This window comes from Gossypium hirsutum, chromosome A05 (genome assembly GCF_007990345.1).
Source record: "Gossypium hirsutum isolate 1008001.06 chromosome A05, Gossypium_hirsutum_v2.1, whole genome shotgun sequence".
In the NCBI taxonomy this organism is placed as follows: domain Eukaryota; kingdom Viridiplantae; phylum Streptophyta; class Magnoliopsida; order Malvales; family Malvaceae; genus Gossypium; species Gossypium hirsutum.
Genome location: NC_053428.1, coordinates 66,322,693 through 66,349,165, shown reverse-complemented (window position 1 = coordinate 66,349,165; position 26,473 = coordinate 66,322,693). Strand labels below are relative to the sequence as shown.

At 34.9% G+C, this 26,473-nt stretch overlaps 1 protein-coding gene and 1 pseudogene across 1 annotated transcript; one reads left to right on the top strand and one right to left on the bottom strand.

Annotated features, from left to right (window-relative positions):
* Positions 1–2,904: 2,904 nt before the first annotated feature.
* Positions 2,905–4,470, top strand: LOC121228946 (DNA-directed RNA polymerase subunit alpha-like; annotated as a pseudogene).
* Positions 4,471–8,406: 3,936 nt separating this feature from the next.
* LOC121229162 (photosystem II CP47 reaction center protein-like) lies at positions 8,407–8,825 on the bottom strand. The gene has a single exon (XM_041112595.1). The coding sequence runs from the start codon at positions 8,823–8,825 to the stop codon at positions 8,421–8,423; it is 405 nt and encodes a 134-aa protein (XP_040968529.1). The 3' UTR covers positions 8,407–8,420.
* Positions 8,826–26,473: the final 17,648 nt, after the last annotated feature.

Below are 26,473 nucleotides of genomic sequence, written 5' to 3'. Positions count from 1 at the left end.
TAGAGCATCAATAGAGATTCATCAATAATTAGATGAATATCTGTTCATTGAAGAAAAAATCAAGAGCCTTAACTTAAGTCAATAAAGACTGAGAAGGTTGACTCAAGAAGAAATTTTATTTTTATTTTATTAAATAAATATTAATTATTAAATTATTAAATTAAGGCTCCATTGGAGAATTCAGACCTAAGCATTAATCGAGAGCGATGGGGACGACAGAACCCGTGAATGCGAGGATTCTATTGAAAACGAATCCTAATGATTTATCGGGAGGATGGCAGAACAAACCAGAGACCACTGCATTTCTTTTTATTCTGATTCTAAGAGGTCATGGGTTAACCCGACAACTAACTAGAAAAGAGTAAATATTCGCCTGCGAAAATTTGAGTTTATTTTATTTGATTGTTCATTTTTGTCGATCTGAATCTGATATGAATATGATAAAAAACAAAATAAAGATTCGTTATAACATTATAACAAAACCAAGATAAGACATTATCTAGAAATAGAATCCGTGTTTAATTCCTTATACTTATATATATATCCAATAGATCCAAACAAGATATACAAATTTCTAATAGATCAGATAAAATCGCAAAGCAAAGAATCCCAAAATTCAATTATTCATTAACTACATGTATATCTTAAGATTAAGAATTAAATATTTTTTTATTCATTTTTTTTTCGCGAGGAGCTGGATGAGAAGAAACTCCCATGTCTAGTTCTGTAGTAGAGATGGAATTCATAAACAACAACCATCAACTATAACCCCAAAAGAACCTGATTTCGTAAACAACATAGAGGAAGAATGAAGGGGATATCTTATCGAGGTAATCGGATTTGTTTCGGTAGATATGCTCTTCAAGCACTTGAACCCACTTGGATTACATCTAGACAAATAGAAGCGGGGCGCCGCGCAATGACATGAAATGTACACCGTGGTGGAAAAATATGGGTACGTATATTTCCAGACAAACCCATTATGGTAAGACTTACAGAAACACATATGGGTTCGGGGAAAGGATCTCCCGAGTATTGGGCATCTGTCGTTAAATCGGGTAGAATACTTTATCAAATGAGTGGAGTAGCCGAAAATATAGCCAGAAAGGCTATTTCAATAGCGGCGTCAAAAATGCCTATAAAAACTCAATTCATTATTTCAGGATAGGAATATAGAACCAAAGAAAGAAGTCTTGTCTTGGGAATAAAAAAACAATTGCGAGTTTCCTTTTTTTTTTGACAAACAATATTTCTTTTTTTCTTCGTCCTTTGTTACATTGAAAAAAGAGATTTCAAAAATGATTCAACCTCAGACCCATTTGAATGTAGCAGATAACAGTGGGGCCCGAGAATTGATGTGTATTCGAGTCATAGGAGCTAGTAATCACCGATATGCTCATATTGGTGACATTATTGTTGCTGTGATCAAGGAAGCAGTACCGAATACACCTCTAGAAAGATCAGAAGTGATCAGAGCTGTAATTGTACATAGTCGTAAAGAACTCAAATGCGACAACAGGATGATAATACGATATGATGACAATGCTGCCATTGTCATTGATCAATAAGGAAATCCAAAAGGAACTCGAATTTTTGGTGCGATCGCCCGGGAATTGAGACAGTTAAATTTCACTAAAATAGTTTTATTAGCTCCCGAGGTATTATAAGATGAGACCCAAGTATAGTTAGAGTATTTACAGTATTTAAATGGAATAGATTAATTAGTAGATTGTGTCTCACGTATATACCTTTACTAAGTAAAAAAAAAAAGACCACGTTGGTTATATCAAAATTTGGGAGTAACAAAAATTTTAGTTTACCATGGGTAAGGACACTATTGCTGACATAATAACCTCTATACGAAATGCTGATATGAATAGAAAGGGAATAATTCAAATAGGATCTACTAACATCACTAAAAACATTGTTAAAATACTTTTATGGGAAGGTTTTATCAATAACGTAAGGAAACATCGGGAACGCAACAAATATTTTTTGGTTTTAACCTTACGACATAGAAGGAATAGAAAATGACCACATAGGAATATTTTAAATTTACGACTAATCAGTCGACCAGGTCTACGAATCTATTCTAACTATCAACAAATTCCTAGGATTTTAGGCGGTATGGGGATTGTAATTCTTTCTACTTCTCGGGGTATAATGACAGATCAGGAGGCTCAACTAGAAGGAATCGATGGAGAAATTTTGTGTTATATATGGTAATCTGTCTAGTATACGAATTGTATCTGAAACTCTCCATTTGTAGAAAAGCACGAGTTATCTAATAGAACTCCTCTTGCCCTACGGTAGTTGATACGTCAAGGAAGTTTTACCTGGAATAAAAGAACAAAAAAATGGATTCATGAAGGTTTAATTTAATTAGTAAATCACTCCCACTCCGGATTCCTTTAGACAATGAAGATCTGATTTTAGGTTATGTTTCGAGAGAGTTTTACCAACGTGGGATAGAGTCAACAAAAGTGAACTATTTATGATTCAACCAGGAGGGCGTATAATTTATAGACTTCACAACAAGGATTCGAACGATTAGGTAGTTTTTTCAACTTCAAGATTTCTTTCGGGGGGATCCAATTCAAATTTCAAGAAACTTATTTTCTTCCAATAAGCGAATTCGGAAAAATTAAGGAATAACAACTATGAAAATAAGGGCTTCCGTTGTAAAATTTGTGAAAAATGTCGCCTAATCCGTAGGAGGGGACGAATTATCATAATTTGTTTTAACCCGAGACATAAACAAAGACAAGGATAATCTTTCTATCCTAAAAAGAACTCCTGAAAGAAAAGAAACTAATCTTAAAGAAAGCGATAAACAAATAAAAATAGAAATCTATTTTGACATGAAATGGATATACCCATATATCTCTGACTTATCTTTATGAAATGATAAAATATGGAAAACCTATACTAAAAGTTGGTTCACATAGGAATGGGCGCAGTAGTGCACAAAAAAGTGCACGTAGAATACAAAAAGGAGTTATTCATGTTCAAGCAAGTTTCAACAATACCATTGTTACTGTTACAGATGTACGGGGTCAGGTAATCTCTTGGTCCTCTGCTGGCACTTATGGATTCAAGGGTACAAGAAGGGGGACCCCTTTTGCTGCTCAAACCGCAGCAAGAAATGCTATTCGAGCAGTAGTAGACCAAGGTATGCAACGAGCAGAAGTTATGATAAAGGGTCCTAGTCTCGGAAGAGATACATCATTACGAGCTATTCGTAGAAGTGGTATACTCTTAAGTTTTATGCGGGATGTAACCCTTATGCCACATAATGGCTGTAGACCCCCTAAAAAAAGACGTGTGTAGAAATAAACACTAATGAGATTTTAGGGGAAATAAATGATTCAATGATCTGATCAAATAAAATAATATTACTATGGTTCGAGAGAAAGTAAAAGTCTCTACTTCGACTCGGACACGACAATGGAAGTGTGTTGAATCAAGAACAGATAGTAAGCCCTTTATTATGGATGTTTATTCTGTCTCCACTTATGAAAGGCCAAGCCGACACAATAGGCATTGAGATGCGAAGAGCTTTGCTTGGAGAACTAGAAGGAACATGCATTACACGTGCAAAATCTGAGAAAATACCCCACGAATATTCTAACATAGTAGGTATTCAAGAATCAGTCCATGAAATTTTAATGAATTTGAAAGAAATTGTATTGAGAGGGAATTTGTATGGAACTCGTAACGCCTTTATTTGTGCCAAGGGTCTCGGATATGTAACTGCTCAAGACATCATCTTACCACCTTCTGTGGAAATCGTTGATAATACACAGAATGTAGCCAGCCTAACCGAACCAATTGATTTGTGTATTGGATTACAAATCGAGAGAAATAGAGGATATAGTATAAAAACGCCAAAGAACTTTCACGACGGAAGTTATCCTATATATGTTGTATTCATGCCTGTTCGAAATGCGAATCATAGTATTCATTGTTATGGGAATGATAATGAAAAACAGGAGATACTTTTTCTAGAAATATGGACAAATGGAAGTTTAACTCCGAAAGAAGCACTTCATGAAGCTTCTCGCAATTTGATTGATTTATTTATTCCTTTTCTACATACGGAAGAAGAAAACTTACATTTAGAAAACAATCAACACGATGTTACTTTACCTTTTTTCCGTTTCATGATAGATTAGTTAAACTAACAAAAAAGAAAAAAGAAATAGCATTAAAATATATTTTATTGACCAATCAGAATTGCCTCCCAGGATCTATAATTGCCTCCCAGGACCTTTCGAATAACAGTGGAGAAGACCTTATGAAAATTGAACACTTTCGCATAGAAGATGTAAAACAAATATTGGGCATTCTAGAAAAGAAGTAGAAAAAGCATTTCGAAATTGATTTATCAAAATTTTTAATCCAATGGATTTTGAACCTTCAGCACAATCCATAGATTCGGACCAGAATTGAATAAATGTATCTACGGAGAATTCACTTTGCGTTTGAAGTGACTACTCCCTAGATACGCACATCATGATTTTTTTTAATTGATTCAAAATAAAAAAGACCTAAAGTTGTGAATTTATCAATCGATAATGTTGCTCCAATACCCAACCAAAGGGCTACTGCAGTACCAATCAAAAAAACGGTTGTCGCTACTAGACGACGAAATGGATTTTGGAATTTATTAACATTTTCCAAAAATGGTACTGTTAATAATCCCGCGGGTACTGAAACCATTAAAAGAACACCCAATAACTTGTTAGGTACTGTACAAAGTATTTGAAATATAGGAAAGAAATACCATTCAAGTAATATTTCCAAAGGAGTTGCAAATGGATCTGTGGGTTCACCAATCATTGAAGGTTCTAGAACCGCTAAGCCCACGTTACAAACAATAGTACCGAGAATTACTACTAGAAAAATATATAAAAATCATTGGGCCATGCTGGTTCCCTATAATAATTATGACCCATACCTTTAGCTAATTTAGCTCTTAATACAGGATCGTTCAAGTCAGGTTTTTTTGTTATTAGGATAGGTGAATTTTTCTAGACCCATCCCCCAAAGGAACCGGACATGATGATTTTTCATCATTCGGCTCAAGCAAAAGTCAATCGAATCAAATGGATACAAACGGATACCTATAAAATAAATCTATATTCTATATGTTTAAAATAAGTCTATATGTTATCCCCACATATATGAATGGTTCCATATGTAAGAAAAACGTTACCCGATTCCATTTTACAGAGTTGCAATTATACATTCCAAGGAATTTCATTTTTACAGGTAAATGCTCAATACCCAAGTAGGCGTACAAAGTTGATCGTGATCAAGTGCTTTATGGGTCGTCTTAGGCCTTGCGATTCACCTTTATCCCAAAAATATATCGAGAATTTTTACATACAAAGGATTTACTTGTTACTAATATAGTCTAGCCTTTACTCTTCTTTAGATCCCTTGTTTCACGCTGATAGTATAATTAAATCGGGTCGATGCATAAGAAATGAATGCATTTTCATACTATTAAGATAAGAAAGTAAAAAAGAAAAACTAAAATCTAATTTTGGTTATGCCAAATCACTTATTCTACTGGATCTTACGGAGCCCTATTTATACACAACATCGTCAGGTCTGATCATAGAAAAGATTCTCTTCAAGCGAACCAGCCTATCCTTTGTATGGGGCTTACACAGTGGTTGAAACAAAGACACATTTGGTTGTGAATTCCAATGTCGCAGATAAAGGCATATTTCTACACGGCCCAATCAATAGTTCAAGTCACACAATCCCATAATCCATTTTCTCTTCGGGGAATTCCCTTCAACTATTCATGTCATATCAAATAAATACTAGAATATTGTCGTAGTTGAAAGGAAATATCCAAATGCATGTCTTATTTTTTTTTCAATAATCCATATTTGTAGCAATGAAATACTATTGTTCCTCCCCCAAGTAATAAGATAAATTATTGGTTACAATATAGCTATGGTCTATATTCTCTATAAAGGACCAGAACTGCCTTGCTTACGTATCATTAGGAAATGCATTAACATAAATACAACAGTAAGAAGGGGTAATACAAAAGTGTGTAAACTATAAAAATGGGTCAAAGTGGATTGTCCCACACTAGCACTTCCATGAAATAACTCTACCAAAGGTGATCCTATTACCGAAATAACTTCCGGAACGCCTGTTATGATTTTGACTGCCCAATAACCAATTTGGTCTTGAGGTAAGGAATAACCTGTTATGCCAAAAGATGCGGTCAACACACCCAAAACCACGCCTGTAACCCAAGTTAATTCGCGAGGTTTTTAAAATCACCAGTGAGATAGATACAAAATACGTGCAGGATCATCATTAAGACCATCATACTTGCCGACCATCGATGAACTGATCAGATTAACCAACCAAAGTTAGCTTCAGCCATTATGTATTTAACAGAAGCAAAAGCCTCAGTAACTGTTCGATGATAGTAAAAAGTCATAGCAAATCCTGTAGCTGCTTGTACCAAAAAACAAGTAAGCGTAATTCCTCCTAAACAATAAAATATGTTAACATGAGGAAGAACATATTTACTAGTTATATCATCTACAATAGCCTAAATTTCGAGGCACTATTCGAACCAATCATAGACTTTATTGAGATAGGTAAACCAAGAGGACCCCCCCGAGAATCGTTTATGAGAATTTCATCTCGTACAGCTCAAACAAAAACACCCAAGTATTAGCTGAAACAGATTTGGAATAGAAAGTTTGAAACTTCTTAATCTTTTCATTCAATTTTATCTGAAGACACAAAAGAGTTAAAATCCGAAAGCTCTTTTTTGTAGTTGTAATTATAATGCCAAAAAATCAAGTCGGCGCAGTCGTCTTTATGTTGATCATTATAGGCCTCTTAAATCTTCTATTTACCTACTTATTTCTTTTTCTTTGCTTTGATTTGTTCTTTATATGAAATGTGGCTTTATTCTTTTTTCTTTCTTTTTGATAGGAATTCTCTTGTTAAGACCCTATGAATCAATTGAAACTTCAGATTCATACCAGAACCGCGATGATTCAATAAAACCTTCAAACTAAGTCCAAAGATTCTGAGTAAGAACCATTGGATCATCACTTATTCAATCAATAGAATAGATATAATAAATAAAAATACAAAGAAAAGAAAGGTTTGCCCTTTGATCAAAATAAGCATAAACTAAATGAGACTTTGAAAGAATAAAAAATCTTTCGATTTATAAATAATATAACTCTTTCTTCGAATTTTTTTTGAGTCCTGCCGCGAGGTTTGAATATTAAGTATGAATCATAGTTCAAATACTTTGTGATCCATTTCATATATTCCATGCTCCAGATACTAGAATGACTATCCGACAGGATAAAACTATCTCGATCAAGATGACAGACCCATTTTTTGTACTATCAATAGAATCAATATAACAAGTCTCACACTCATATTCCAGAAATACAGAAACAAATAAATTTCACAGTCGAACTACTGAAATAGAATGGGGCTAAAAAATCTGAGAACTAAAAGTTTCAATTTTTGTATTGAAACGAGAGGCTTCGTGATTCTGGTGAATCTAATTCATTGAAATTCCATCCAGTAAAACGGAAGAATTATAAATCTCCAAAATAATACATAAGAATATTGCAAATAAAGCCATTGCAACACCCATCAAAGGAGTCGTTCCCCATCTAGGGGCTACCTTACCATATTCCGAATTCAATGGTTTCAAAAAATCCTTTACAACAGTTCGTCTTAGACCAGATCTAGAACTACCCTCAACGGTTTGTGTAGCCATAAATCTTATTTTGTATTCAGTGAGATCTGTTGACTTTGTATATCATTCTGCTGTAAATAAACAATCTTATCATAGACCCATTGTGATCTTGAAATTATATAATAATGGAAATAGCAAGCTTAGTCGCCATCTCTATTTCTGGTTTACTTGTAAGTTTTACTGGGTACGCCTTATATACTGGTTTTGGGCAACCCTCTCAACAATTAAGAGATCCATTCGAGGAACACGGGGACTAATTGAAGTAATGAGCCTCCCAATATTGGGAGGCTCATTACTTCAATTGAGATAATGAAAAATCATTTCATTTTTTTAGTTAGAATTTTAGGCGGTTCTTGAAAAAAGATAGTGAAAAAAATTATCCCTAGAGTAGATACTAAGAGGAATGTATAAACCAATGCTTCCATAAATTCGATCATGGTTTACAATTATAGCTTCCGTACCTGTTTATTTGGAATTATCTCCCAAATAAAGAAAGAACAAGAATCAAAGAAAAGGCAGCGATTTAAATCAAGATTTTTCTAGCAGCCTATGGCAAATCACAAATAGAAGTAGAAGCGAAAAATAACAAAGCAATCTTGCATCAAACTACTTGTCTTCTTGTAATTAGATATCCAAGTTTTTGGAATGCTCAAAATTCCACTTGAGCATCCAAATCTGGATCAATACCGGCAAAAATATCTCTGAACAGGGTTCTAGCACCATGCCAAATGTGTCCGAAGAAGAAAAGCAAGGAAAACAAAGCATGCCCAAAAGTAATCCAACCCCTCGGACTGCTACGAAAAACACCATTAGATTTCAAAGTAGCACGATCTAATTCAAAAATTTCACCCAATTGAGCACGTCTAGCATATTTTTTCATAGTAGCAGGATCACTATAACTCACTCTATTGAGTTCGCCGCCATAGAACTCAACAGTTACACCTACTTGTTCGACACTATACTTTGATTCTGCCCTTCTAAAAGGGACATCCGCTCTAACAATTTTGTCTCTGTCTACCAAAACAACTGAAAATGTTTCAAAAAAAGTAGACATACGACGTACAAAAAGTTCACGCCCGTCTTTATCTCTAAAGATAGGTTTGAGATATCAAGTTTAATTTTAGAGTTTAATTGCTTGTAACTTACTAAGCTAAATTAGCTTATATTGTGTTTGGATAATTGTTTTTGATTCATAGGTTTTGGTAATCATTACGTGCTCGGGGATCGTTAGTAAAGCTGTCATACTATCGTTTATAATTTGGTACCTTTGAAAGCTTAAGTTTAAACTTATGGCATGTATAAGCTATTCTATATTTTGAATCCATTTTGAATGAAAAGTGTATTTAAGCCATGCGAAATTGGCTTAGTTATTATATGTTATGTTTGGTTTAAAATCTTCTTGGTTAGATGTTTTGATATGTTTGGTTTGATGGTTTAGTTGCAATTTAAATCTATTTGATAAGTATAGATTATAATTTGCATAATTGATATGTATATATGTTCGGCTATAGGGTGTTAATTAACAAAACATATATACTTTTGAATTTGCACATAAGTCATTGTTGTTATATGAATTGATTGAGATATATCAAGTTATTATGATATTTAGATGCATTACTATGCTATTATAGGATGTGAATTATTTTTAAAGTATAAGTGGTGTTTTTAATTATGTTGTTATACTCTAAAAATGATAGATGGCATGGGAATTTAATACACTAGTGGTTGGTATGTGTTCTTAAAATTGGTTATATTAAAATGATCAAATGCACATAGCTTTGTAATTAGCAAATAAACGTGTCTGGTCTTTAAATGAATTGTCAAGTATGTTCTTTTTTTTTTGTAATTGCCAATTTTAATGCTACACATGATTTGAATAGTAAGCTATGTGAAATGTTTTATTTGGTTAAATAATACTTATAAATAATTATAAAGTCAAAGGTTTAATATTTGATTTGAATTTGTTTGAACTTGGGAATTATAATCCATGCATACAGTGTGATTAATAATTTAATAAATTTATTTTACCAATAAGATCTATGGAATTATGTGATTGTACGAGTATTATGTTTTTCTTCTGTAATACCTCGTAACCCCGTCGGTGACGGATGCGAGTTAGGGGTGTTGCATTTGATTGGTATCAGAGCTACGGTTTAGTCGATTCTCAGATTAACGTAGCGTGTTTGAGTTTTGCTACACATGCCATAAATTATATTGTGATAGTGTGATGACTTTTGACACTTGAAATGTGTTTCTCGTATAGTAAATGGATCCTGATCCCCATCGAGCCGTAGTGGACGATGTCAAGAGTGTAACGCCTGCTCCCGCTTAAGGGACAACGCAGGTTGATTCTCGGCCGAATGCAAGTAACCATAATGATGAGGGTAAACAAGCCTTTTATAATATGATGAATGAGTGGTTTACTCGATATATTCAGACAAATCTGCCCGTTCAACAACCCCCGAACCCGAATAATCCACCTCCGATGCCTGTGGTACCTCCTACTATTGATCCTGTGAGATTAAATAAGCCCCCTGTTGATAAAATTTGAAAATATGGGCCCAAAAATTTAGGGCCACAGATGATGACGATGCTGATAGGGCTGAATTTTGGCTCGATAACACTATCTGAGTATTTGAAGAACTATCATGTACTCCTGATGAGTGTCTAAAGTGTGCCATGTCTTTGTTATGCGATTCTGCCTATCATTGGTGGAATACTTTGGTTTCGATTATGCTGAAAGAACGGGTCACCTGGGAATTCTTTTAGACTGAATTCCGTAAGAAATATATCAGCCAGAGATTTATAGATCAGAAGTGTAAAGAGTTTCTCGAGCTTAAACAGGGTCATATGACTATCACGGAATACAAGCGAAAATTTGTGAGACTCAGTCGATATGCTCAAGAGTGTGTTTCGACTGAACCTGCTATGTGTAAAAGATTTGAAGAAGGGCTGAATGAAGACATAAAATTGCTTGTTGGCATACTTGAAATAAAAGAGTTCGTAGTACTTGTCGAGCGAGCTTGTAAAGCTGAAGAGCTTGGGAAAGAGAAAAGAAAAGTTGAGTTCGAAGCTAGAGATTTCCGCAAGAGATCAACGAGTAAGACTTTTTAGCCAGCATCAAAGAAGTTTCGAGATGATAGCAACCGATTTAAGACTACTGCCAGGCTTTCTATACGAGATTGGCCACCAGTGAGTTTACAAGCCACTTTGATTGCCAGTGTTGGTAATACTCGATCAAATAAACCCGAGTGTCAGCAATGTGGAAGGCGGCATGTGGGTGAATGTTGGGGCAAGTATAACAATAGAGTCTGTTATAGATGTGGTTCACGAGATCATTTCATTCGAGATTGCCCGGAGCCAGTTGAAAAAGATAATGTTTAGAGTGTGAGACCGAGTGGTGTTGCAGCTAGAGGTAGACCACCTAGGAACACGTGAGGTAGGAATGGTACTCAAAGAGGGGCTTCGGACCCAGCAGTTCGATCCGAGACTCATGCCCCTGCCAGAGCATATGCCATTCCCGCTCGAGAAGAGACTCATCCCCTGATGTTATTATCGGTATATTCACTCTCTATAATATTAGTGTGATTGCTTTAATTGATCTCGGTTCAACTCATTTTTATCTGGGTGAAACATTAGTATCCAGTAAGACTTTGCTTGTTAAGTCTATTGAGTTTGTGATTTGGGTATCAAACCCTCTGGGCCGATGTGTGTTAGTTGATAAAGTGTGTAAGAACTACCCCCTGATGATTCGAAATTTGTGTTTCCCAACTAATTTAATGCTATTGCCATTTGATGAGTTTGATATAATTCTGAGAATGGATTGTTTAACAGTACATGATGTAGTGGTGAATTGTAAAAGAAAGACTATTAATTTGCGATGCCAGCATGATGAGATAATCCGAATTGAGTCGACTGATCTGAATGGTTTACCCACAGTGGTATCTTCTGTATGGGCTCAGAAGTATGTGAGAAAGGGTTGTGAAGCTTATCTTACGTATGTGCTTGATAGTAAAGTAACTAAAAAGAAGATTGAATCTGTACCAGTGGTGTGCGAGTATCTGGATGTGTTCCCTGAAGAATTGCCAGGATTGCCGCCTATTCGAGAAGTAGAGTTTGGCATTGAGTTAGTATCGAGGACGACTCTGATTTCGATTGTTCCGTACCGAATGGCACCTACTGAGTTAAAAGAATTGAAAGCTCAGTTACATGAGCTGACAGATAGAGGATTTGCGCGATCGAGTTTCTCTCCCTAGGGTGCACCAATTCTATTTGTGAAAAAGAATGATCGAACTATGAGAATGTGCATTGATTATCGACAACTCAATAAAGTGACCATAAAGAATAAATATCTATTGCCACGCATTGATGATTTGTTTGATCAGCTAAAGGGAGCTTCAGTGTTTTCGAAAATAGATTTGAGATTGGGTTACTATCAATTGCGAGTTAGAGATTCTGATGTGCCTAAGATTGCTTTACGAACAAGATACGAACATTATGAGTTTTTGGTGATGATGTTCAGGATTACTAATGCACCTGTTATTTTCATGGATTTGATGAATCGAATCTTTAGACAATACTTAGATCGATTTGTGGTTGTGTTTATTGATGATATACTGATCTACTCTCGTGATGAAATTGAGCATACCGAGCACTTGAAATTAGTATTACAGACTTTACGATATAAATAGTTGTATACAATGTAACACCCCGAACCCGAAACCGACACCGGAGTCGGACACGAGGTGTTAACTGACTTTAACCCCTTATAAAATTTATTTTCCAGACACTGCCCAATCTGTGTACCAGTCGTTTCAAAAATCATATCTTGAGTTTCGTATCTCGAAAATCAGTTTTGTGATTTTTCCCAGAAACTAGACTCATGTACCCATCTATGTATTTTTTTCTAGGATTTTTGGTCGGGCCAATTAGTACAGTTTATTAGTCAAAGTCTCCCATGTTGCAGGGGTCGACTACACTGACCTTTGCCCATTACGACTTGGATATCTCCCTGTACGGGGCTTCAATACTGATGCCGTTTGTTTCTATGAAAACTAGACTCAGAGAGAAATCTGTACATATATGGTACGACCCCTAATTATCTCTGGTTAATTTATAATGAATTTCCAAAGTTGGAGCAGATAATCCAGAAACCGTTCTGGCCCTGTCCCACAAAAATCTGATTATCTCTTAATATACTGCCCATATGATCTTTTCGTTACTTCCTCATGAAAACAGACTCATCGAGCTTCGATTACATAATTTATTCATCAATTAATTCTACTCCTACTATTTTTAGTGATTTTTCAATCTCATGACACTGCTGCTGCCAGCATCTGTTACGAAAGTAACTAGGTCCATTTCATGCCTACCCTTGATCCAACTCAATCGAACATTCGTGCCATTTTCGCATGGCTTAAAGTTTACATGCCAAAGTTCAAACACAACGTAATAGCTTATACATGCCAAAATGTTCTTCTAAGCCAACTAAGAAGAAAGTACCAAAACTTGCTATCCGGTGTGATGACTTCGATGACGGCCTGACCCCGCAAAAATAGATGAGTCCAAGCAACCTATAATGGGTGACAAGGAAACACCGAGTGAGTTTATAACTCAGTAAGTCATAAGCAATGCACTACCATCCATCAATAACATTATCACAAGAGGAAACAAAATGGAACGAGACAATTTACTCCATCCATACCGAACCATACCATAGTTCCTCCAACCTATCGATTCAGTTTCATATCAATTCATGCATTCACATTCCATATACTCATCAATAGGACATTGAGGCATTTTCATAAATCAATTTATTTTCGTTACAATCAAACGACTAAACGGCCTTTCACCCATCCTACGATAAATTTTATGTACGTGACTTCAAGTATATTTGTCACATAGGTTCAAACTTACCGAGCTCAACACCAAGTATAAGCATAGCACCTATTAGCCATGTACTCAAGACACTTACCCGATCCGCTGTCCGCGATCGACTCAATAGTGTCGCACACATAGTGTCCATAATGATTCACGAATGTATATTGAGTCCGCACACTTAGTGCTATATAATCAACTCGCACACTTAGTGCTACGTAATCAAATCGCACACTTAGTGCTACATAGTCAAACTCGCACACTTAGTGCCGCATGGTCAATTCGCACACTTAGTGCATCATATTCATTTCGCACACTTAGTGCAACATAGTCAAATCGCACACTTAGTGCTGTACAATTTAATCCCGCGCACTTAGCGCCAATCTCATGGTCATAAATGGTTATACCCGCACGTTTAGTGCCGAGATCAACAACTCAGTACATCTTACCTCTTTTCTTTTCATTCAACAATTTCATCATCACATACGTACATGCATATATATATATGTATATTTATTCATTCCATTCAGCATCAATACATAAACATTATGACCATTTGAAATAATACCAACTACATGCTTAATGACTTACCTTGTGTTGGGTAAGACGGTTCCAATTCGGCTACTCAGTGATCTTTTCTTTGCCTTTGCTTGATTCTCCTCCTTTAGCTCCTTGAGCTTAATCAATAATTCACTAGTTTAACCATCTTGTTAAACATTCATGATTCAATTTCACATGCTTATGTATGTTTGTATATTCGGCAACCATCCTCACTAATTACTCATGTTGATGGCCGAATGGATGTATGTGTGTACAATGTCAACTATAACATCATGTAATTCCACATATGACTACATTTCTTAAGTTCCACATCTTAATGCCCATTATACATAATCAAATTTAACATCCTATATATATTTACTCATGTGGCCGAATATACATACTCCCATATAATATCAAGTACTCACTTTAAGTATATTGCCGAATATACTTAATCATACACACACCTAACCAAAATAATTTCTAAAATCTTTATATCATTTATAATACATCTAATTATCCTTTTTCACATTATCAACTCAAATCACATACATTATTTACTATAACATCTTTACATTCGGCATTGGTGTCAACCATAGTAGCCGATTCTTCCTACTTTGTACCCATGCATCTATTAATCCTTAGTTGGTTCAAACACTTCACACACTAGGATTCATCAAATTTTTAACAAGAAATAAAATCTCTAATCCTCAAACTACCATGGCCGAACCTTCATGGAGTTGCTAAGACTCCTCATTTCTACTTCTCACACACTCTCACATCCAAACCCTTTTATTAAACACCCAAAGTCAACCATCTCCTTACCTCATCACCAAAGACATCAAAATACCAACCAAGAACGTAACATTCATGGCCGAATGTCATCTCCATCATTTAACAAATTTTGAACCATGGCTAGGTAGATTTTGAACTTACAACTTAAAATATACATGAATCTCAAAGAATAACATTAAACATACCTCAATCTAGTTACATGCATGGCCAAACTTCCTCCTAATCCTCTTCCTTAGGATTTTCGGTCAAAAGAGGTTGAAAAAGGATGAACAAAACCTTTCTTTTTCCTTCCTTTAGCTCACGGCAATGGGGTGTATGCATGAGACCATTATTATTTTTTTTTCTTTTTTTTTCATCACCCTTCCTTTCATTATTTAATTATCATGCTTATTATTTTATTTTCCTTACCATACATCACTAACACAACATGTTGGTGACATGTTTCCACCCATAGCATGGCCGGCCACTACATATTAGGGAGGGGGAATTTGACATGCAAGTCCCCTTTTTCTTCCACATGCACTAATAGGTCCTCATGCATTGACCTATCACATTTTAAAATTTTCTCATATAAGTCCTATTGACTAAATTCACATGCAATCGACTAAATCGAAGCTTGAAATTTTCACACATTCATGATTACATATTCTAGACAATAAACATCACATTCAAACCTTTCGGTGACTCGGTTTAGCGGTCCCGAAACCACTTCCCGACTAGGGTCAATTTTGGGCTGTCACATACAAAGTTCAGTAAATGTGAGTTCTGGTTACACGAGGTTAGCTTTTTGGGGCATGTGGTTTCGGCATCGGGAATACGGGTTGATTCGAGTAAGATTTCGGCTATACTTGATTGGAAACCCCCGAGAAATTTTTAGAAGTTCGAAGTTTTCTAGGACTTGCTGGTTACTACAGGCGATTTGTAAAAGGTTTCTCAATGATTGCAACTCCGATGACAAATCTACTTCAAAAAGATATTAGATTTGAGTGGACAGAAAGGTGTCAGAAAAGCTTCAACCAATTGAAAACTTTATTTACTGAAGCTCCAGTGCTTGTTCAACCGGAATCGGGTAAAGAGTTCATTATTTTTAGTGATGCATCCTTGAATGGTTTGGGCTGCGTTCTAATGCAGGAAGGCAAAGTTGTAGCTTATGCCTCAAGACAGTTAAAACCGCACGAAAAGAACTATCCTGCACATGATCTCGAATCAGCCGCTATAGTGTTTCCTTTGAAGATATGGCGTCATTATTTGTTCGGTGAAAAATGTCATGTTTATTCTGATCACAAAAGTCTCAAATATTTGATGACTCAAAAAGATTTGAATTTGAGACAGTGACGATGGTTAGAGTTGCTTAAAGATTACTAGCTTGTGATTGATTATCACCCGGGAAAGGCTAATGTGGTTGCTGATGCCCTAAGTCGAAAATCACTGTTTGCTCTACGTGCAATGAATGCAGATATGGCTATAAGAGACGATGGTGTGATTATAGCAGAATTAAAATCGAGACTGTTATTTGTTCAGTAGATTTGCGAAGCTCAAAGTATTGACAAGGATTTGATAGCAAAAAGGAATCACTGTAATTTGAATGCTGACTTGGAATTTCAGGTTGATGCTGAAAGATGTTTGAGGCTCAGAAACTAAATATGTGTACCAAAGGATCCTGAGTTGATTCAGATGATTTGTAATGAAGCTTATAATAGTAGGTTGTCTATTCACCTAGGTAGCACGAAGATGTATAATGATTTGAAACAGTACTACTGGTGGCACGGTATGAAAAGAGATATTTCAGACTTCGTGTCGAAATGTTTGATATGTCAACAGGTAAAAGCCGAGTATCAGGTACCATCGGGATTACTTCAGCTGATTATGATACCTAAATGGAAATAGGATCGAGTCACGATGGATTTTGTATCTGGTTTACCATTAACACTGAACAAGAAATATGCAATTTGGGTTATTGTTGATAGATTGACAAAGTCGGCTCACTTTATTCCGGTCCGTACAGATTACTCGCTCGATAAGCTAGCTGAATTGTACATTACTCAGATTGTACGATTACACGGGTACCTATTTCTATTGTTTCGGATAGAGATTCGAGGTTTACATCACGGTTTTGGAAGAAACTGTAAGATGCATTAGGTACTAAATTAAATTTTAGCACTGCTTTCCACACCCAGACGGATGGTCAGTCCGAACGAATCCTTCAAATACTTGAGGATATGTTGAGATGTTGTGTTCTCAGTTCGAGGGTACGTGGGAAAGAGACTTGTCCCTGATCGAATTTGTGTACAATAATAGCTTTCAGTCGAGTATCAATATGGCACCTTATGAAGCTTTGTATGGTCGTAAATGTCGTATACCTTTGTTCTGGACCAAGCTTTGTGAGAATAAGATATACGAGGTTGATTTGGTGAAAGAGACTGAGCAGAAAGTAAAAGTGATCCGTGAAAGTTTGAAAGCAGCGTCAGATCGTCAGAAATCATATGCAGATTTGAAGCGTAAAGACATAGAATTTCAGATATGAGACCGCGTATTTTTGAAAGTCTCGCCGTGGAAGAAAATTCTTAGATTTGGTCGTAGAGGCAAGTTAAGTCCGAGATTTTTTGGGCCGTATGAGATTGTAGAGCGGATTGGGCCGGTTGCGTATAGATTACTGTTGCCACCTGAGCTAGAAAAGATCCGCAATGTTTTTCATGTTTCGATGCTCCGACGGTATAGATCCGATCCTTTTCATGTGATTAACCCATCCAAAATTGAGATTCAGTTAGATTTAACTTATGAGGAAGAACCGATTCGTATTCTGGCTCGCGAAGTGAAAGAGTCGCGAAATAAGAAAATCTTGTTGGTGAAAGTGCTTTGGCTTAAGGACGGGGTTGAGGAAGCAACTTGGGAGCTTGAGAATTCGATGAAAGAATGTTATCCAAACCTATTCATTGGTAAGATTTTTGTGGACGAAAATCCCTAAGGGAGGAAGAGTTGTAACAGCCTATTTTTGACCCTAATCGGAACGGTGGTTTCGGGACCACGAATCCGAGTCAGAAAAATATTTAAATATTATTTTTTGTGCTTAAAATGTATGAATTTTCTTGTGTGAAAGTTTTATTTAAAAATTTTATCGTTTAGATGTCGATTTGATAATAAGGGGTTAAATCGCGAAAAAAATGAAAAGTGATTGATTAATTATTAAAGTGTCAAAATTGCTTTGTTCATTAAACATTGAGTCTTTAAGTTGCAATTTGTCCATGAATAATAATGATGGATGGTTTTAATGATTATATTGTAAGGTTTTATATTTTGTTACTAAGGTTAATTTAGTAAATGTTTAATAACATTATATTAAATAAAAACATAAAATAAAATGTTATCATGCATTATTTTGTTCATCAAAGCCGAAACTAGGAAAAAGAAAAGGGAAAGAAAGACCAAGTATATTCGGCCATTGTTGAGTCAAAATTCAAGGTATGTTTAAGCTCGGTTTTTGATAATTTTTACGTTTTTAAGATCGTTGTTTCAAATACTCTAAGACCCATGTAAGAATTTTTGAAATTGATGAGATATTCATGAGTTGCCATTGTTGATAGTTTGATAGATTTAGTGTTTAAAGATAGAAAATAAAAGATATGTGTTAGATTAACAAAATTTTTGTTAGAAGTTTTGATGGAATTGAGTAATTAAGGCTAAATTGCAAAAAATATTAAATTTAAGGGTTAGTTTGTATAATAGGTGAAATGTGAAGACTTATATAAGCTAGAGGAGTATTTGGCTAGAGCTTGTTATTTTTAAATTTTGTGTATTTGATGTGTTATGAATTTTTAGACTATAATTTAAAAGTGTGAAAAATAAGGGACAAAATGTAAATTTGCTCCTTTATGTGTTTTGGGGTTTAATTGGATTGAATTTTATTTGAATGAGCTTAATTTGAATTTGAATAGATCAAGAACAAAAAGGATTGGGTTTGGATCGGGGAAAATAAAAAATCGTTGACTAGTCGATAATCTCTGTCTGTCGATATCCGAGGTAAGTTATTAAGCATATATTTTGTATGAATTTAAATAACTATAATATCTATGTAATTATGCCGAATTGAATGATATATATATGTATGTAGTGATGAAATTATCGAATGTAAAAAGAAGTGAGATGTATTGAGTTGTTGATTTTCAGCACTAAGTGTGTGGGTATAAATATTTACGATTATGAGATTGGCACTAATTTTGTGAGTTTAATTGTATAGTACTAAGTGTGCGAGTTTGATTATTAAGCACTAAGTGTGCGAACTTACTATATATTTTCGAATAACTATTAACACTAAGTGTGCGAATTTATCGAGTAATCATGGACAGTGGAATGAGTAAATACTTTGAGTTTGTGAGGAATAGCCGTTATGTTTAAGTTTGAAATTGAGCTTGGTAAGTCTTGAACCTATGTGGTGATTATATTTGAAATCAAATATATAAGATTAAATGGGGAATAGATGAAATGCTATTTAGTTGTATAATTTAAATGAAAATAAAATGATACGTGGAAATGCATCAAATATCATATTGAATGTTATATGAAATGTCAATGGAGACTTGGCTATTCGAGAGCATGTAATGATAAATGTGTGAATAGCTTTGTGCTAAAATCATTTGAAGTTCGAATAAGATGGTGTTTGTGTTTAGAAGATATATGTTATATTGCAGAATGAGATGAAGTGTATTATGCATATATATTTTTTTATATATTACATAATGATGGAATGCCATAATGGATTCAGCCTTGTATTTGGAATTGAAGAAATGCTTTATAGTGGAGTAATTATATATTGATTTTAGTTGAATCATAGTATTCGATTAATAAGTGCCTTATAATATGGTAAGCTAGTGATTATACGATTTAGTAGTATGAACTACTTAAATGGTATTTGAGATATCAAGTTTAATTTTAGAGTTTAATTGCTTGTAACTTACTAAGCTAAATTAGCTTATACTGTGTTTGGATAATTGTTTTTGATTCATAGGTTTTGGTAATCGTTACGTGCTCGAGGATCGTCAGTGAAGCTCGTCACATTATCATTTATAATTTGGTACCCTTGAAAGCTTAAATTTAAACTTATGGCATGTATAAGCTATTCTATCTTTTGAATCCATTTTGAATGAGAAGTGTATTTAAGCCATACGAAATTGGCTTAGTTATTATATGTTATGTTTGGTTTAAAATCTTCTTGGTTAGATGTTTTGATATGTTTGGTTTGATGGTTTAGTTGCGATTTAAATCTATTTGATAAGTATAGATTATAATTTGCATAATTGATATATATATATGTTCGACTATAGGGTGTTAATTAACAAAACATATATACTTTTGAATTTGCACATAAGTCATTGTTGTTATATGAATTGATTGAGATATATCAAGTTATTATGATATTTGGATGTGAATTATTTTTAAAGTATAAGTGGTGTTTTTAATTATGCAGTTATACTCTAAAAATGATAAATGGTATGGGTATTGAATTGTGTTCTTAAAATTGGTATGTGTTCTTAAAATTGGTTATATTAAAATGAACAAATGCACATAGCTTTGTAATTAGCAAATAAGCATGTTTGGTCTTTAAATGAATTGTCAAGTATGTTCTATTTATTTTTTTTGTAATAGCCAATTTTAATGTTACACATGATTTGAATAGTAAGCTATGTGAAATGTTTTACTTGGTTAAATAATACTTGTAAATAATTATAAAGTCAAAGGTTTAATATTTGATTTGAATTTGTTTGAACTTGGGAATTATAATTCGTGCATATAGTGTGGTTAATAATTTAATACATTTATTTTACCAATAAGATCTATGGAATTATGTGATTGTACGAGTACTATGTTTTTCTTCGATAATACCTCGTAACCCCGCCGGCGACGGATGCAAGTTAGGGGTGTTACATAGGGTTCATGTATAAAATTTGACCCATGTGTGACATGCATGTATTTTAATGATTAATGGAGGAATATGAATGTTTGAGGCATGATAAACATCTTTTACTAGGTGATTTTTAGTGAAAACACCTAAACAAGGGACTTGTTTGTAAAAGTGTAAAAGAGAATAGTAATAATGTGAAATAAAAGAAAATATGGGCAGATATTAGCATAGTAAGGGTTCGACTAGGTTTGGGTAACCTAGAAAATGCATGCATTTCATTTTACGAGCCTAAGGACTAAATTATAAATATTTGAAAGTTTAGGGGTCAAAATATAAATTTTTAAAGTTTTAATTATGGACCCATTTGAACAATGTGAATAATAAATAAGTTAAATTTGGCATTATAGATAAAGAAAAACATGAACCGGGACTTGATCGAGGAATGAATAAAGTACACGACGATTAAGCTCGATTATCATCATTTTGTATCAAGGTAAGTACATATGCAAATAATGTGGTGTTGTAGTATGTTATAATGTTTTAATATATACTGTAATAAATGTTTTATTGTAATGAAGAACTATATGTTTGCTGATTGTTACGAAAGTATGAATGTTATTATGGTTGTTATCTACGACGTTACGAGAAAGTACAATGGAGATGATATGTGAATGAGAAAAACTCCGTTTGAACCTTAGGAATAGTTTAGGATACAAATGACATGTCACTAGGAACTAAAACTTCCAAACTCATTGAGTGGTCAGGGTTTGTGAGATATGTAGCATCCGAGCTCATTGAGAGGTCCGAGTTCATTATGAATGCGAGTATTCGAGCTTGTTGAGAGGTCTGAGTTCATAATGGATGCGATTCATGTAACATCCGAGCTCGTTGAGAGGTCCGAGTTCATTATGGATGTGTTACATGTTATGTGTAGCTTCAGCTACGTTGTATATATGGCACTTATGTGCAAGGTTTCCGCGTATCCAATAGTATTCGGAGAGTTGAACGGGTAATGTAATGAATGTAATGAGAGTCCTGAGGAGGACATATGAAAGAGGTATGGTTATGGATACTTTATGATGAGTACAAGTATGTATGCTAAACTTATGAGTAATGCCCTAATAAAGACCGATTTACGATGAGCACGTGTATAAATATATATGTTCGTATGATGAGTAAGCAAGAAGGTTTGAATGATGAATAATCTTTATGTATAAATTGCCATGTTTCTACATGTTGATTCCTTTCTACCATTTCATATTATTTGTATGTGGACTTACTAAGCTTTGATGCTTACTCCTCTCTCTTTCCATCCTTTGTAGTTTCGCCAAGCTAGCTCGGGGATCAGAAGCTATTGGAGTATTCGATCACACTATCAAAAGACTATTAGGTATAGTGAAATTATTATTTTGTGTAACATCCCGAATTAGGGCCTAGTCAGAACAGTGGTTTCGAGACCACAAATCTGAGATAGAAATAATTATTTTATGATTATTATGAGGTTTATGTTATGAATGCATGCTTGTGTGAAAGTTTCATGAAGAAATTCTATGCATAAAATGTCTAATTGCATTTTAGGGACCAAACTGAATAAAGCGCAAAACTTGCATTCTAGAAGCTTTAAACATGAAATTGTATTAGATTATGAATTAGAAGGTCCTAATTAGCAATTTGACCAATTTCTAAAATTTTGGACAAAAATGGACATGCATAGAAAAAAAATTAGAAAGAGAAATCCTAAGGGCATTTTGGTCATTAGGTAATTAAAAGAATAAAAAGGGAAAATCAAACCAAAAATGTGTCCATCTTCTTCCTTGGCTGTCGAAAATCACAAAACACCATAGCTAGGGTTTTGTTCAACATTTCCAAGCTCAATAGTAAGTGTTCTCTAGCCTCGTTTTTAATGTTCTATGTATATTTGAAGTCCCGGTAACATGATCTACCCATTTCTAGCTATATTTTGAGCTACGGTTCATGTATGAAAATTGACCCATGCATGACATGCTTGTATTTTAATGATTTATGGAGGAATATGAATGTTTGATGCATGGTGAACATTTTTTATTAAGTGATTTTCAGTGAAAAAACCTAAACAAGTGACTTGTTTATAAAAGTGTAAAAGTGAGTAGTAATAATGTGAAATAAAAGAAAATATGAGCTAATATGAGCATCGAAGAGGTTCGGCCAAGCTTGGGTAATCAAGAAAATGCATGCATTTCATTTTACGAGCCTAGGGGCTAAATCGTAAATATGTAAAAGTTTAGGGGTCAAAATGTAAATTTGTAAGAGTATGATTTATGGACCCGTTTGAATATGAATAATAAATAAGTTAAATTTGGCATTATAAATCAAGAAAAACGTGAATCGGGATTTGATCAAGGAAAGAATAAAGTATACGACGACTATGCTCGATTATCATCGTTTTGTACTGAGGTAAGTACATATGCAAATAATATGGTATTATAGTATGTTTTAATGCTTCAATATAATGTGATAAATTTGTTATTGTAACTATGAGTTATATGCCTATTGATTGTTATGAAAGCATTAATGTTATCATGGTCGTTAACCACAATGTTACGAGCAAGTACGATGGAGATACTATATGCGTGTGAGGAAAATCTCATTTGATCCTTAGGAATAGTTTAGAATACAAGTGACATGTCACTAAGAACTAAGAAGTCCAAACTCGTTGAGTGGTACGGGTTCGTGAGGTATGTAACATTCGAGCCCGTTGATAGGTCCGAGTTCATTATGGATGCAAACATCCGAGCTGTTGAGTGGTCTGAGTTCATGATGGATGCAATTCATGTAATATTCGAGCTTGTTGAGAGGTCTGAGTTCATTATGGATGTATACATGTCATGTGGTAGCTTCGGCTACGTTTATATATGTGGCACTTAGGTGCAAGGTTTTCGCGTATCCAATAGTATTCCGAGTGTTCAACGGGTAATGTAACGAATGTAATGAAAGTCCCGAGGAGGGCATATGAAAGAGGTACGGTTATTGATACTCTAAGATGAGTATAGGTACGTACGCTAAACCTATGAGTAATGCTTTGACAAAAATCAATTTAAGATGAGCAAGTATGAATATACATATGATGAGTAAGTAAAGAGGTTTGAATGAAGAAAAATCTTTATATATATGATACCATGTTTATGCATGTTAATTGTTTACCACTATCGCATATTATTTGTATGTGGACTTACTAAGCTTTAATGCTTCTCCCCTTTCTTTTCCATTCTTTGTAGTTCCGCCAAGCTAGCTTGGGGATCGGAAGCTTTCGGATTACTCGATTACACTATCAAAAGACTATTGGGTATAGTGGAATTATAATTTGAGTATGACATGTATAGGAACTTGGTCATTTTGTGATATGTGTCATGTTATTTGGCCAATTTGTGAAGGCCTGTGATGATGATGATTCTTTTGTAATAGTTATATGATATGGTTCATGTTTGGTCATTTGGGTTGTAATCTAATTACCCATGCATGCATGTGTTAGTGTCTCAATGGTAGGATATGTTATTGCTTGATGAATGTGTGGTAAAGCATGGATTAATTACTAAAGGTTAAAGGATGACCTAATGACTTAAAATGACTATGTGCATGAGTACACAATTCGACGTTACGGTAACAAGTTTAATAATGCATGAAATGGGAATGGAATGCCTCTAAATGGTGTAACAAATGAGGGTGCAATAAGATGACATTATGAAGATGCGAGAGTGCCATGGTATGCAATGTTTCAGTGTATAAATATGTCATGTTGCATGTTGTAAAGTGTGTTTGAATGTATGAGTGATTGAGGGTGACCAATGGCTTGGAAAATATCCTCCTAAAAGGTCTACACGGGTAGACACACGAGCATGTGTCTAGCAGTGTGTGGCACACAGTCAGCCCCTCGGGCGTGTTGCTCAGTCGTGTGTCCCCGCATCTAAATTTTTTATGTCAGTTTGCATGGTAGTAAAAACACGGGTAAAGACACGGCCGTGTGTCTCAACCGTATGAAGGAAACGGCCTAGAACACGGGCGTGTGCCATGGCTGTGTGCCCCTAAATGAGTGATGACATCATAAATAGAATGTCTAGGTTTTTGGACACGGGCGAGGACACAGGCGTGTCTAGGCCGTGTGAAGGACACGGGCCAAGGACACGGGCCAAGGACACGGGCATGTGCTCGGCCGTGTGAAAACCCCTGTAGGTTCGAAATGAAAAATAATTTTTAAAAATCCTATACGAGTAAAGAACACAGGCATGTCCCAAAGCATGCGGGCATGTGCATTGCCTCCACACGGGCGTGTGAGGCTCAACCCTAGAAATTTTCTTAGAATTCTCTTAAGTTCTCGGATTAGTCCCAGATTGTTTTTAATGTATGTCTTGGACCTCATAGGTCCATAATAAGGACAATATGATTTTTTTTTATTGGTTTTAATTTGGAATGAAATTTGATGACCCATGTGTTTTGAAAATACCCTGTCTATGTACGGTAATGCCTCATACCTTGTCCCGGTCTCGGGTACGAGTAAGGGGTGTTACATTTTGAGTATGGCATGTATAGGAAACTTGGTCATTTTGTGGTATGTGCCATGCTATTTGGCCAAATTGTGAAGGCCTATGATAATGATGATTCATTTTGTAATGGCCATGTGATATGGCTCATATTTGATCATTTGGGTTGTAATCTAATTACCCATGTATGCATGTGCTAGTGTCTTGATAGTAGGATATGTTATTGCTTGGTGAATGCAGGATAAGGATGTTATATGTTGTTGATCGATGAATGTATGGTAAAGTATGAATTGGGTGCTAAAGGATAAGGGATGATCTAATGGCTTAAAATGACTATAAGCATGAATGCACAATTTGAAGTCATAATAATAAGTTTAATAATGCATGAAATTGGTGTAGAATGCCTCTAAATACTGTAGCAAATGAATGTGCAATAGGATGACTATATGCAGATGTGAGAGTGCTATGGTGTGGAATATTTAAGTGCTTGAATATGTCATGTTGCATGTTATAAAGTATGTTTGAATGTATGAGTGACTTTAGGTGACTATTGGCTTGTAAAATAGCCTTTAAATGGTCCACACGGGTAGACACACAGGTGTGTGTCTAGACCGTGTCTCACACACGGTCTGCCCCATAGGTGTGCTGAATGGCCGTGTGTCCCTTGCACCTAGAATTCCTGTAACAACCCTATCTCGTATCCGTTGCTGGAACAGGGTTTCGGGCATTATTAAGATTTAGATATCATTTAACAAAAATTTCAATTAAATACTTACTGATTCAATGCTTCATATAAATAAACATATTACCGTTCAATCAATAGCTTGGTATTTGTCTAAGTATCAAACAACAACATTGTTAGTATACTTGTACGTATTTCATATAATTTCAACATTGATATACCTATTTTCTCGTCATCTCACACTTGAGTTTAATAATAGTCTCAATTTATATAATTTCCTTGTATCAACATATCAAAGATAATCATATATGTACATGTCACGAAACATATTATTCTCTTACCGTTTCTTCATAAGCATATATCATTCATTTCGTTATATCAATATTTCATGCACCATC

Bases quoted from the DNA above. Each gene is read 5' to 3' on its own strand.
- LOC121229162 (XM_041112595.1), bottom strand. From the start codon at position 8,825: ATGTCTACTTTTTTTGAAACATTTTCAGTTGTTTTGGTAGACAGAGAC.